Source organism: Nyctereutes procyonoides, unplaced genomic scaffold (genome assembly GCF_905146905.1).
Source record: "Nyctereutes procyonoides isolate TBG_1078 unplaced genomic scaffold, NYPRO_anot_genome, whole genome shotgun sequence".
Lineage (NCBI taxonomy): Eukaryota > Metazoa > Chordata > Mammalia > Carnivora > Canidae > Nyctereutes > Nyctereutes procyonoides.
In genome coordinates, this window is record NW_026575140.1 from 46,064,761 (window position 1) to 46,078,763 (window position 14,003).

Consider the following 14,003-nt stretch of genomic DNA (forward strand, 5'->3'; position numbering starts at 1 on the left):
CACTCAGTAAGTGGCTACTGGGAAAAGGCATTTAGAAGAGTTGAAGACAGCCAGGTTCTCAACAGAGCCCTACTGGGGCGGGGCGGGGGGGGGGGAGTCTCCTAAATCACAGAATCAATTTGGATGAAGCCTGAGTAAGCTACCAGTGCAAACCTCCTGCTTCTTGCATTTGAATCACAATAGAGACAAGGCTATTTAAACTTTTTCCTTTTTCTTTTTTTTTTTTAAGATTTTATTTATTTATTCATGAATGACACGGGGGGGGGGGGGGGGGGGAGGCAGACACAGGCAGAGGGAGAAGCAGGCTCCATGCAGGGAGCCCGACTTGGGACTCAATCCCAGGTCTCCAGGATCACACCCTGGGCTGCAGGTGGCGCTAAACCGCTTGAGCCACCGGGGCTGCCCTATTCAAACTTTTCTTAAAACAACAAAGAAACTAGGCAGGGTAGAGGTAAGCTAGATGTATCTGGGTCTAATCATAGAATCTTTTTTTTAAGTCGGTTCCACGCCCACAGTGGGGCCCAAAACTGGGCCCAAACTCCTGACCCTGACATCTAGACCTAAACTGAAATCAAGAGTCAGATGTTTGACTGACTGAGCCACCCAGGCACCCCTAATTATAGAATTTTTAAGAATATGATTTAATTAGTGATTTCCTTCTAAGTGCAGTCAGGCAAAGATGTACTGACACCATTTCCAATTCAAGTGAAATATGACAGGCACTTTAAGTTTGGTTTTTACATTAAAAAAAAAAGTAACATTCACAACCTGTGAGTTTGCTTACCAACTAGTGGAAGTATTAAAAAAATATAAATAATAAAACCGTAATTTTCCTTCTAAAGAGAAAAAATGAAAAAAATTAGATAACATGTACTTTCCTCTACAAAAGCTGAAAAGCACACTGTATTGGAAATAGTATTCAAACAAAAATTCACTGGATTTTAATCCCAACTCTGCCACTAACTTGCTGGTTAAGTACATCAATCATTCTCCCTAGCCTTATAATAAAAGAGGATAAAGAGACAGGATATGTAACATTTATTACAATAAAATGTGAAAGCAATTAGAAATTATTAAAAATACTAACTAGGGATAAATACCAACGACAGTCATTATCATAATTATCACTATCCAGTAAACTTGTTAGCAAAATGAGACTGTTTAACCAGAACTAAAATGCACCATGAGACACAAAAAGAAATTCTACTGGAAGAATTTTCAAGATAATGGATTTGATATATGTTAGATTGACATATGGAGTAACATTCCAATATACTCAGATGCTTTAAAAATTCTGGGTTTTTTTACTAAGATTTTATTTGAGAGAGAGAACATGAGTGAGTAGTGAGGGAGAGGGAGAAGCAGACTCCCCACTGAGCAGGGGGCTCGATCCCAAGACCTTGAGATCATGACCTGAGTCAAAGGCTTAACCAATTGAGTTTCCTAGGCACCCCTAAACTTTTTTTAAATAGCCTGTAATATGAAAAAAGATACCTAAGCTTTCTTATAAGAACTTTGTTATCTTACAAGAGATTTGAACTGCAGAGATCTGAAAATGCAAACAGAAGCTTTTACTTCATTTTGGCTGTAAGGTTATTTATTTGAAGGGAACAAAGAAGAAAATCAAGGCATCTCTGAGTCAGGTCTATATGATGTCATATGATTCTTTAATCCAAATTTTTAGAAATGAATGAAATGTAAGTCACATCCAAAGTCAAAACTATTCCATCAGGTTGCTCATTATATCCTAGCCCTTTCTCATAAACATTAATGAAAGAAACTGATACTTACTCAGCACAGTTGTCAAGCAGTGAATTAGGTATTTTATAATAGATTACTTCATTCTAACAACTCTAAAGAGATAGATATTTTCATTTCAACATATAAGAAAACTGAAGCTCAGAAGAGATAAACAACTCACTCAAAGTCACACAGCAAGCATGAGAACCGCAACCAAACAAGGTCTGAGGCTGAACTACTCATCTTCAAGCTTCTATAATATGTGTACATATTACACCCACTCCCCCCAACTCCTACCCCACAAATAACAAATGACTTTTCCTCTCAAAGACAAAGTATACTTGCAAAATTCAATGTCAGAGAAGGGACAACAATGAGTTATTAACCCATTACCAATATTAGTATTAAATTCTCATACTGATCCATAAAGACGGTAGAACATGTTTACATTTGAAGAAATAAAGAGTCCAGAGAGGTTATATAATTTGCTGTAAGTTAAAAAAATGGCACTCCCATATTCTAGTAGACAGCTTTTTAGTTTCCAAAGTGCTTTTTCACCAATCCATAGTGAATTCATCAAACACTTATGAAGCAGTAGCCTGATTCATTCTAGGAGCTTGGGAAATGAGTGAACAACACAGACAGAGATCCCCATCCCCATGGAACTTACATTCTAGCAGGAGAGACAGAAAATAGCAATAATATAAATAAGCAAATTATACAATACATTAAAAGAGATTAAGAGCTCTGGAAAAGACAAATAGAAAAGCAGAGTAAGAGGGTTTGGGCAGTATCAGGAAGGGAAGAGCAGGCTATAATTTTATTTCAGGTTGTCAGGGTAAACTTCCCTCAGCAGGTAACATCTGAGCTAAAGCATAGAGGCATAAAGGAGTTAGCCATACAAATGGAGAAGACTAGGTGGTAATCTAGGCAAGAGACAAAGAGACATTGTTGGCTTAGATGATGACAAAGCAATGCAGAAGGTGAGAACTGACTCTTTTCTGGATCTATTCTGAAGGCAGAACCAACAGAATTTGCTAACGCACCAGACACTGGGTAGAAGACTGAAGAGCCCAGGATGACTCCAGGGTTTTTTAACTGAGAGGCTAGAAGGATAGCATCTGTAGCAACTGATATCTACAGGCTGTGAGGAGAGCGCACTTTGGAGGAAATAAAAAAGTTCAGTTCTGGATATGTCAGCTAGAGAGGTCAAGTGGACTGTAAGATATAAAAGCTGGAGTTCAAGACAGAGGTCTGGCCCAAATACAAATTTGAGAATTTTTAAGCATACAGACAGTATTTAAAACCATGAAATTAATTCTGGAACTAAAAAGGATCTTTCATACAAGTCACTGTCATCACTGATAAAGTCTGGACTAAATGAATCCAGGGATATGTTCACGGTCAGACACATATAAAGCAATTCTAACAGAGCTGCTCTTCTTCAGCCCTGTATTTTCCTGAGAACCATGTACTGCCATCTAGCATAATAAGTAAAGACTATTCTTTGAAGGCTAATAAAGTAAAAGGGGTTTAACTTCCAGAAAAGATTTCCTAAATGCTGTGCATAAATATGGAACCATTTTATCCCCATTTCTTAAAAAGCATTATGTGAAGACATTAAATATTGTAAGTGCTCAGTAATTGTTTAATACATGAACAAATCTGCAATAAAATAGCCCCTTGCTGTGACACTATTTAAGTATCCAAATCCCACTTGTCAAAGTGGGTACAGTTAAATATTTTTACTTACCTGATATTTAAGCCAATGAAGTTTGTCCATGTGAAAATATAATCTCCACCAAAGACCATTCCAATATAAGTTATTAATATATTCTACAAAGAAAAATGACAATATGCTGTTACACAGGTCTGAGCTTTTTCAATATTCATATAAACTCACACACACAATGGCCCAAATACCTACCCCTAAAATACAAAATCAAATAGACAACAAAACCCACCAATCCGAAAACGAATATACTAGGAAATAAGAAATAAGAAATGACATTAACCTCTTGCCAATCTCTCCCTCCAAAAGCTAAACCAAGAATTGTCACCAGATTATCAACTTCCTGGGTCCTATGGTATGGGCTGACATTATAAATCTAAATAGAGAAACACCTGGGGTAGAAAACACTAATGCATGTTTCACAACCTTAGAAAAGAATGCTTCTTCCTCCCACTGAGGTAACTGCTGACTTGTGAGGGGAAAGTGAAGAAGACGACCTCACATGTAAGCATCTTTTCCTCTTTTTTAAAAAGAAAAGAGAGGATGGAAGGGAGTTTACCAAAGTGAACATTGTTTTTAGAGGCATCTTCTTTGGTATCTTAAAAAAATACATGCATATAGGTTATTAAAATTAAACACTGACTTTCGGCACGATCCTTTTTTGGCAAAAAAATGCTAACAACTGGCCTATCTCGCACATTCTTGCTGTTCTTTTTCTTAAGATGCAAGCCATTCACTGTGCTCTTGAAGCATTTACTTTACAAAACCAAAACAGAGCTGAGAGCTCACCTGAGGGGCTAAAACTATGTTAGCAAGCCCGGGCCTGAATGTAGATTAACTGTCTTTAGCTTTCGTGGGAATTCACACAACTACTTATAGCTTAATTTAGCATTCTATTTACACCAAACACTCCAATTCCATGACTTGAAGTCACAGACCTGAAACTTTAATCCAAATCTAGTTTCTAAAGTGAGGGCAGGTGTACACCACTCCATGGAGGTGTAAAGGGAAACAGCAGGGCAGTAAAAACTATTCTGCAATCCCTTCCCTCACTATTGACAAATGGGGAATCAGAAAGGAAGTCCCATAGCAAGCATTCTCTTTCCCAAAGGATTAAGGACCTACCTCTCTATCTTACCTTTTTTAGAAAGCAAGCCTACCCTGCTAATTCATTTGGAAATCAGGCATGCTGTGGCTTCTTGGATCTTAAGGCACCAGAAGCACAAAGTCAGATGAAAGAGGCCTTGGGCTTCAAGCCACAAACTTCAGCTTAATATTCAAGTCAACTTGGCTCTCCTGGCTGAAGACAAACGAGCCTCCCTCAAATAAAATGGATCAGGAGGAAATGACATCACTGGAAATGTCAGACACAGCTTTTAAAAGTGAGCCATTTAAGGTTTGCCTCATGCACTGGAAAACTCCCTTAATTAACTTCTGGCAGGCATCCTTTCCCTACGACAGCCAGAACAACAACCAGAACGCAGTAAGGCAGAGAACAGAACAGTTTTCACTGGGGGTTAAAGGGACGGGCCTACTGCTACCAAGCTAGCCACCTACCCTGTGAAACAAGCCTACTTCCTCTTCCTCTACTGAGGTAACCCATTCTCCTTTTCCCAAATTCCCCAAAGCTGAGCTGCCTCAAAGTGGAGATTATGCCCTGAGTTCTTAAAGAGCATTGTAGAAACCATCACCACAATCTGTCAAACCAAGATAATCTGTGAGGAAAGAAGGATAATGGGGTTTAAAAAGCCACAGCAGGATTCAGAGTAACAATTTTCAAATACAGCAGGTACCCAAAAGATAACAGTATTTTTTCAACTCACTTTAATACAGCCAACTATTGTAGTTGTAAGAGCAGAATTATACTGTGTGCAGAGTACTGTGGCATACATCAAAATAAACCTGGAACAAAGAAGGAAGAGGTATAAGTGCCAGTTGCTTACTTTTGAGCAATCTTTAGCCAACAGAAACAGTGTTGTAATGCTAGCACACTGTAGTCACTATGAGCTTTCTCCACCTCACCCCTGCTTATACTGCAGCTTTAAATTTTTTTTTAATTTCATTAACGAGAAACACATGTCATTTATTGACCAGGTGTTCTCCCCAACTACCCTCACCAAAACCTTGAAACGACCATTCCTAATCACTGAGTACTACTCTTTTTAGACCCTATTACCACTAATTCACTTTACCCAGATAGAAAGCTGAGTGCACAGACCATGGCTCAAGTGTGCACCTCCAAGGAGGTCAATAGGACCTTTGAACAGGAAGCAAGAGAGATTCTTAAAGATGGAAAAAAAAAAGCAAACAAATTAGCACTACTTTTAAGAGGGGATATAAGTTCACTTAACAACTAAGTGGCAGTAGTTGAAACAGACAGATTTACAATGAGGCTTCTGAGCCTGACTCGTACCAAGGCACCATGTTAATTTTATTTTGAAGCACTCATTCACTGTGTACCTACCCTGTGCCAGATCTAGTCATAAACACCAACCAAACTGACTGGCTGAGGAAAAAAATACCTTAGTATTTTAGGGAAATACAAGGGGAAGAGAAGAGACACATTAGCAGATACTCTCTTGCCTTCCACATATACTCTTCCAAGAGGAGGACAACCTGGTAGAGAGAGTCAGACAGCCCCAAATTCAGAGAGCCACTACTGCTGCCTGCAACTGTGCAAACTAAGACAATTTACCTGAGTTCTGGGACTGCTTTCTCATAGGTAAAGAGGACAAAAATATGTGTCAAATGGTCAATGTGGAAATGAAATAATGCATTTTAAAATATAATGGTGCTTATCACATAATACGTTATTGGGTGAACAATTTCTTGTCTCCATTCTTCTAAGTATGACTTTGGAATCAGTTTAGTAGCCCTTAGGGCACGTTCCCAAAAGCTGTGAAACCACCTGAATCTGGAAGTTTCATTATCCTGTGCTGATACACTCAAGAGACAGAACAGGATACTGAGAAATGAAGCAAAAGGACCTAGAACAAATTTCTCTAGGAAAACTATCTGCTAACAAGGCAACAAAGGCTTACCCCATCACACAAGAAAGGGTGAACTGCAGAAGAAAGAGGGTGTCCGCCCAGCCTTCAAAATCCATTGCCTGTAATATACAAGAAAACATCTGATTTTAGAGCAAGCCCTCAAAATCAGCTGTCCTATTCTTTAATCAAAATCCTGTGTACTGGGGATCCCTGGGTGGCTCAGTGGTTTAGCAACTGCCTTCGGCCCAGGGTGTGATCCTGGAGTCCCAGGATCGAGTCCTACATCGGGCTCCCTCCATGGAGCCTGCTTCTCCCTCTGCCTGTGTCTCTGCCTCTATGTGTGTCTCTTGTGAATAAATAAATGAAATCTTAAAAAAAAAAAATCCTGTGTACTTCCTCCCACCACACATATACATATATACATTTCCCTGCATCATTCACAGGGTAGAGAATGATATTTAAGAATTTGATATATATGGAGCTGAACCAAAAAAGCAGTTTCAGAAGGTTTTCTCCTTTCTAAAATATAATGTGAGGAAGATTTTGTACTTTTCCCTACTGATACAAAGAAACTGATATTTGCTTGAAGGCAGAAGTCATTTCTGCTTAATCCGAGCAGTTCTCCCAGATGGCTAGTATTAAAAGCTTTCTCAAACATTAAAACATACTTCTTCCCTATAACACATGAAAACTCAAGTACACCCTTAGTTACACAAGTTCAGTTGAGGTCTATCCAGGGAGAATTACTATTTTAAACCAGCTGATGGCAAAAGCGAGGTTTTGTTGCCATTTTGGTTTTTTAAGCCAAAAGCAAAGGAAGAGAAATGAAAGGGTGCATTGATCACCTCATCTCTCACCCAAGGGGGAGGGTTTCTCTCTCAAGTACATAATTTCTCGAGTATCAGTTTGGTAAGCAAATATGAGAAACATTCCACCTTTTATCTTTCTGCCAACCTATCCAGCTTCAATTCCTGCCACTTCAACATAAATCTCATGGCTCCTGGGCTCCAGCAATATGAGGCCCTTTACTATTTATAAAATATAACATGCAGTTTCACATCCACATGCCTTTGCTTGGAATGCCCTTCTCATCAACACTCTTCAGACTCCTGTTCACTGATGAGACAAAAACTCAAGCAGCCTCCGTGTGGGGCCTTCCCTGATAAGAACCCCATCCTCTGTGCCTCATCAGTACTTCTTTCTAGGACTCTCATCTCTCGGAACTGCAAGTCTTTCTACACGGTGTCTACCACCAGTGAGCTTCCTGTAAGAAAGACTCACATCCACCTAAGTGAACTCCTAACAGTACTTGGCAAACAGTAGACATTTGTTTATGGTTCTTTCTTTGTTGAGGCATAATATGTGAAAAATAAAATTAATCACTTTAAATATGTATTTTAATGAGTCATGACAAATGTATATAGTCATGTAACTACCATTATTTCTTCCTTCCTAATCTGTGTAACTTTTAGTCTCTCATTTTTACCTTATTGCATTGATGACATCCTCCAGTATAATGTCGAATAGAACATTATATGAGTGCAGCCATTCTCCCCATAATCTCAATCTTAGTGAAAAGGTATTCAGTTTTTACCATTAAGTATGTTAGCAATAGATTTTTTTTGATAGATGTCCTTTATTAGGTTGAGAAATTTTCCTTCTATTCCTAGTTTGCTGAGAATTTTAAACTCATGAATGACTGTCAAATTTTATCAAGTGCATTTTCTCCATCTTTTGACATGGTTCTTCTGTTTATTATTAATATCTTATTAACTCTTATTAATGTGGGGAATTGCACTGATGTTAAACTAACCTTAATTCCTGAGATAAACATAATGGTCATATAGGGCCCTTTTTACATATTGCTGGATTTTTTTTTTTTTACTATAATTTCAACCCCTGCCCCTGAAATTTTTTGTCAACAATTAATTAGTACAGGGTATGCTGGCCTCATAAAAGTCAACTGTGAAGTATTCTCTTTCTACATTATTTTTTTCCTTCCTTTTCTACATTCTGAAAGAATTTATATAGAATTGGTATTATGTCTTCCCTAAACATTTTGCAGAATTATCCAGTAAAATGATCAAGACCCTGTAGTTTTCAAGATTTTTAACTAAAATTCAATTTTAAAAAATAAAGATAGAGCAAAACAGTCCCATTGATGAGGGCTAGTTTAATTAAGCAGAGCTATTTAATTATTTAGTAGACTATGGCTATTCATGCTATTTCTTCTTGAGTAAGCTTTCGTAGTTTGTCTTTTTTAAGAATTTGTTCATTTCATGGACATAGTTTTTCACTTTACGGCATAATGTTGTTCATAATATTCTGTTATCCTTTTAGTATATGCAAGCTCTGTAATGATATTGCTCTTTCATTCCTTATATTGATAATTTGTGCATTCTCACTTTTTGTCCCAATCAATTGGCAATTGAGCAATTTTAGTGATCTTTTATTGACCTCCAAGTTTTAGGCTGATTTTTCTCTATTGCTTTTCTTTTTCTCTTTTTGAAGATTTTATTTATTCTTCATGAGAGACATAGAGAGAGAGGCAGAGACATAGGCAGAGGGAGAAGCAGGCTCCCTGCGAGGAGCCCAGTGTGGACTTAATCCCAGGGCCCTGGGATCAAGACCTGAGGCCAAAGGCAGATGCTCAACCACTGAGCCACCCAGGCACTCCTCTCTATTGCTTTTCTGTTTTTTATTTCATTGATTTCTGCTCTTACCTTCCATATGTTTTCTTTAGGTTTAACTTGCTCTTATTTCTTCTAGTTTCTTAAGGGGAAGGCTTACGCTGATTTAAGACCTTTCTTCTTTTCTAATATATGCATTTAATTAAATATGGATTTCCCTCTAAGCACTCCTTTAGCAGCATCCCATAAATTTTGCTATGTTTTGATTTTTATTTAGTTCTAAATGTTTTCTAATTTTTTTCTTGATTTTTTTTTCTTTGATCCATGTGTTATTTAGAGGTGTGTTTATTTCTAAATATTTGAAGTTTTCTCATTTATCCTCATGTTATGAATTTCTAGTTTAATTCTGTTCTGGTTAGGGAACATACTTTCTATGATTTCAATTATTTTCAACTATTAACACTTGTTTTATGGCCCAGACTACAGTTTATCTTGGCAAATGTCCTATGTGCACTTGAAAAGATTTATTCTGTTATTGTTGAGTGGAGTATTCTATAAATGTCAATTAGGTCAAATTAGTTGACGGTGTTGTTCAAGTGTTCTATAGCCTTAATGGCTTTCAGTTTAGTTGTTTTATCAATTACTGAAAGAGGAATGTTAAAATCCCCAACTATAACTGCCAATTTCTGTTTTAACAGTTTTTGCTTCACATATTTTGAAGCTTTCCCATTAGGTACACATACACTCAGGACTGTTATGCTTATTTGACATATTAACTCTTTCCACATTATGAAATGTCCCTCTTTATGGTATAGTTTCCTTTGTGCTTAATATAACTTATAGTTTGTTGAGCTTCTTGTATGTGTGGCTTTAGTTTTCATCAAATTTGGGGGAAAAAATCTGCCATTAATTCTTCAAAAATTTTTCCTACCCCTACCCCCCTTCTTCAGGACTATAATTACACATATATTAGACCTCTTGATACTATACTATACCCACATGTTATCAGTAATCTGTTCGTTTGTTTTCCAGTCTTTTTTCTTCCATGTGCTTCATCTTGGATAGTTTTTTTTTTTTTAAGATTTTATTTATTTATCCATGAGGGACTCAAAGAGAGAGGCAGAGACACAGGCAGAGGGAGAAGCAGGCTCCATGTAAGAAGTCCAATGTAGGACTCAATCCCGGAACTCCTGGATCACGCCCCAAACCGAAGGCAGATGCTCAACCGCTGAGCCCAGAGGTCCCACATCTTGGAAAGTTTCTTTTGCTATTTCTTTAATCCACTGATCTTTTCTTCTGCACTGCTTAGTCTGCTATTTAATACCTTCTGCTTTATTTTTCAATTCAGATTATTACATTTTTTATCCCTAAAAAGTTTCATTTGGGTCTTTTCATATCTTTCATTTCTCTTCTCATCCTCTCCACAATCCTTTACTACCTGTTGTCCAATGTCTGAAAAACATTTTCACATGTTTGATATTCCAAAAGGTTAATGTAGGAAGGTAAATCTTGTCCCCATTATTCCATCATGGCTAGAAGTAAAAGACCAAGTTCAGTTACTGACTTGAATTATAAACCTATTTCAAATGATGCTTCCACTGGGAAGCTCTGCGCAAAAATCCACATTCACATTAGGCTCTTTCCTGCCAAACTGTCCAGAACACTAAGTGCTACTTTGATCGCTGACATTGCACGTATGTTGAGTATTTGTATGTGACTTTCTGTATCAGTATATACATGATCACCTATCCAGAACTGTGAATGCCTTCAGGGTTTATCCTTGCAACCACAGTGCTTAACAAAGTGATAGCAAATAGAAGGTATTCCATAACTCTTTGCCAGAAAATGAAGACTAAATGAAAGAAGTCATACAGAGTATTATGCTATGCTCTTTCATATCTGTAAACAAAACCTCCTCTCTGGTGAAAAACCATTAAAGCACAATAAAGCAGGAGACCTAGAACTCAGGAGACCTAGAACTCAGGAGACCAGCCTCTATCAGTGAGACTATAAATTCCAAGAGAGCAAGAATTATGTCATATGTCACTTCTGAATAGTTCCAAGTGTTTGGAAGTGTTAGGCACAAATAGCTGAGGTGAATTAAATATCCATGATCTCTGGCTTAGCATCATTTTCTACAGGCAGATGAGACGAACTTTCTATTTTAATACACCCACATACCTACCTATACATGATACTAAATAGATTTAAAGTTTAATATTAAATCTGTATCATTTTAAATTTTCTTAAAATGGTAAAAGTCATTTTATGGGCATACAACTCATTAGTTTTTGCCCTGAGTTTATTTTTTCTTTCTTTGAAGAGAAAACGTGTAAGCCAGCAAACCAGAAGGTGGGCACTAGAAGTATCTTTGGGAGGGTTACCGGCACCCTGCAAGAAAAGTCATTGTACCTTAAAAAGCAGCATGCCAGGATCAGAAGGCCAGTACCTAGTACGAACTTAACACTGCTTCATTATGCCAGCCTTGGCTTCTGTAAGGAAGGTTAAACTGGGTGCACGTTAAGGTTTCTTCCAACTCTAATACGAGTATTAGATCAGCTTTAAAAGATGAGACCTTACTTCACTCAAATTGAAACACATAAAAGAAATCTCAGGCCTAAGAACTTACCTCAACCCTAAATTATCCCCCTTTCTTAGATAACCTAGTCTTTATAAATAAAGCTGAAGTGATGGACCATAAGGATTCTGTGAACCTTAGTTTCTACATACATAGTAAGAGGAATAATAAAACCTATCTTATAGGGTTGTTATCAGAATTAAAGACAATATGGATACAATGCTTGACATGAAGGAGGTCCATCCAGTTCAATAAGTGATGTCAGTTATTATGTGTAACATTACTTTTTTTTTTTTTTTTAACCAGTGACCTAGGAGTGGAAGGAAATCAGTTATTTGGCAAAGGCCTCAATAAACTTCTTTATGCCTGAGATCCTTCCTTTCCTTAGTTCTAAATATCTCCTCTGCTGTCACTGTACATTTTGACATCTAAGTCCCCAGTCATGTGCTAGGCCCCACAATTGGCCTGGGGGCACTAAGCTGAAGACAGTTTAGTCAGATTTGCTATTAAATGAAGGAACTAACTTCGGCAATAAACAAGTTCTACCTTAAATTTGTGGAATGCTTTATGGTTTGCAAAATGCTTCTGTATATTATGCTGTTTGATCTCCATGACCATCCTGTGAGGTAGACAGGCCAAGCCTTATTATCCTCAGAAGACAGTAAGTGACTTACTTTAGGTAACACAGCTAATACAAGGTAGCCTTGAGTCTATCTATATACTTCAAGCTTAAGGTTCTCTGAGCATTAAATTATATTTAGAAAAATGCCAACTATATACTGCACCATCTCCTCTGGGAATATAATAATTGTATCTATAGAATATCAAAATAAATCCCATGAACATGATTTCATTTACATAAAATTCAAAAATAGAAAAACAATTTTCGTGGGATTGTTTTCCTTCCCTAAATACTAGGCCTATTTCTGGAGAAAGCCAGTATGGCACACACAAGCAGCCTATTGCATTCCTCTGCTTTGCCACAGGAATGGATCCTTGGCTGCAAGAGAACAAGCAGCAGCCATTTGAAAGTATAGCCGTAGAATAAATTTGACCCAAACAGTACTACAACACATGGAGTCTACTCTCCCTATCATAAAGATGATATAAAAAAATAAAGCTGCTACTTATTAAGAACCTATTTTGTCCCAGGCTCGGGAATGTTAAGTAATTTCTCCAAAAGTATCTGGCTACTAAGTGCTTGCTCAGCTACATAACCTAAGTACTGGGGAAAACCAAAGGCAAGGTAATATGTTCTGAATTTTTTCTCCTAGATAGGTTCACATGGTTATTGTTGTTGGAACACTGAGTCAAAAATTGGGGGTTTGATTCTAAATCAGCCATTAACTTTCTGTGAGTCCATCATAAAGTCACTTAACCTCTCAAAGCCTCTATCTACATTACAAATAGAGACAACAATCTGCTCCAACTGCCTTTGTGAGAGAATGAAATGCAGGCACTTTATACAAAATTCACAGAGATTATTAATTCATTTAAACTTCCATCACTGTTATCTCTCAGCGACAGATTTGCAAGCAAATTTTTATTTTCCCTAACACAGGGAATAACGGCACAGTGAACATATATTTTATTAATCAGGAGGGGGAAAAACAACATTTAAAACAAAACTTCTGCCTCTAGGGAAAGCTAATAAAGAGCCATTGTGAAGAAAATGACCTGCTTGGTCATTCTGTGTGACAGAACTAGATGGGCTCCCTGTCACAAGGCCTGCTGTCTTCAATCTTGGCTGAGTGGTAGCTGTGATTATGGACTGCACATATAAAGATGTTCAGGCTCTCCTGTTTTGAACCAAGTCTCTGGTTCTACAGGTGCTGGTGGTGTAATGTAATACAACAGGCATGAAAAGAATGTGGCATAATAAATGGGCAAATGGGTAATGTGAATCTACCACTTCCTAAAACTAGGTATTTGGTTTGAATGAGACTTTCAGTTAATAAAAATACTTGGAAAAAAAAGTTAAATTAAAAAAAAATGTGTTATCTAGTTGCTTACGTGAAGGAAACTAAGAAAGGGAGTATCTGAGTAAGATTAGGCATTAAAAGCACATAACATAATCAATAAAATCTAGTCCAGGGATACAGATTTTGTCTTACACCAGCTCTAATCAACTGACTCTGGCTGTCTGAACCACTGTCTTTTTGGTTTTTTTTATTAAGATTTTGTTTGTTTATTTATTTATTTATTCATGAGAGACACAGAGAGGCAGAGACATAGGCAGAAGGAGAAGCAGGCTGCCTGCAGGGAGCCCAATGCAGGACTCTATCCCAGGACCTCTGGATCATGACCTGAGCCAAAGGCAGACGCTCAGCCAC

At 37.5% G+C, this 14,003-nt stretch overlaps 1 protein-coding gene across 4 annotated transcripts in view; it reads right to left on the reverse strand.

The window, feature by feature from the left end:
* Window positions 1-14,003, reverse strand: part of SLC35D1 (solute carrier family 35 member D1) — a 47,099-nt gene that overhangs the window by 14,552 nt on the left and 18,544 nt on the right. For 2 of the 4 annotated variants that reach the window (XM_055305497.1, XM_055305498.1), the window contains exons 9-11: window positions 6,514-6,581; window positions 5,296-5,374; window positions 3,494-3,576 (exon numbers count right to left, since the gene is read on the reverse strand). In XM_055305497.1, the coding sequence (XP_055161472.1) occupies window positions 3,494-3,576; window positions 5,296-5,374; window positions 6,514-6,581 (230 nt within the window). Of the gene's footprint in view, window positions 1-3,493; window positions 3,577-4,610; window positions 4,793-5,295; window positions 5,375-6,513; window positions 6,582-14,003 lie in introns of those variants that run through there. The other 2 variants (XR_008661869.1, XR_008661870.1) reach the window with 2 other exon arrangements.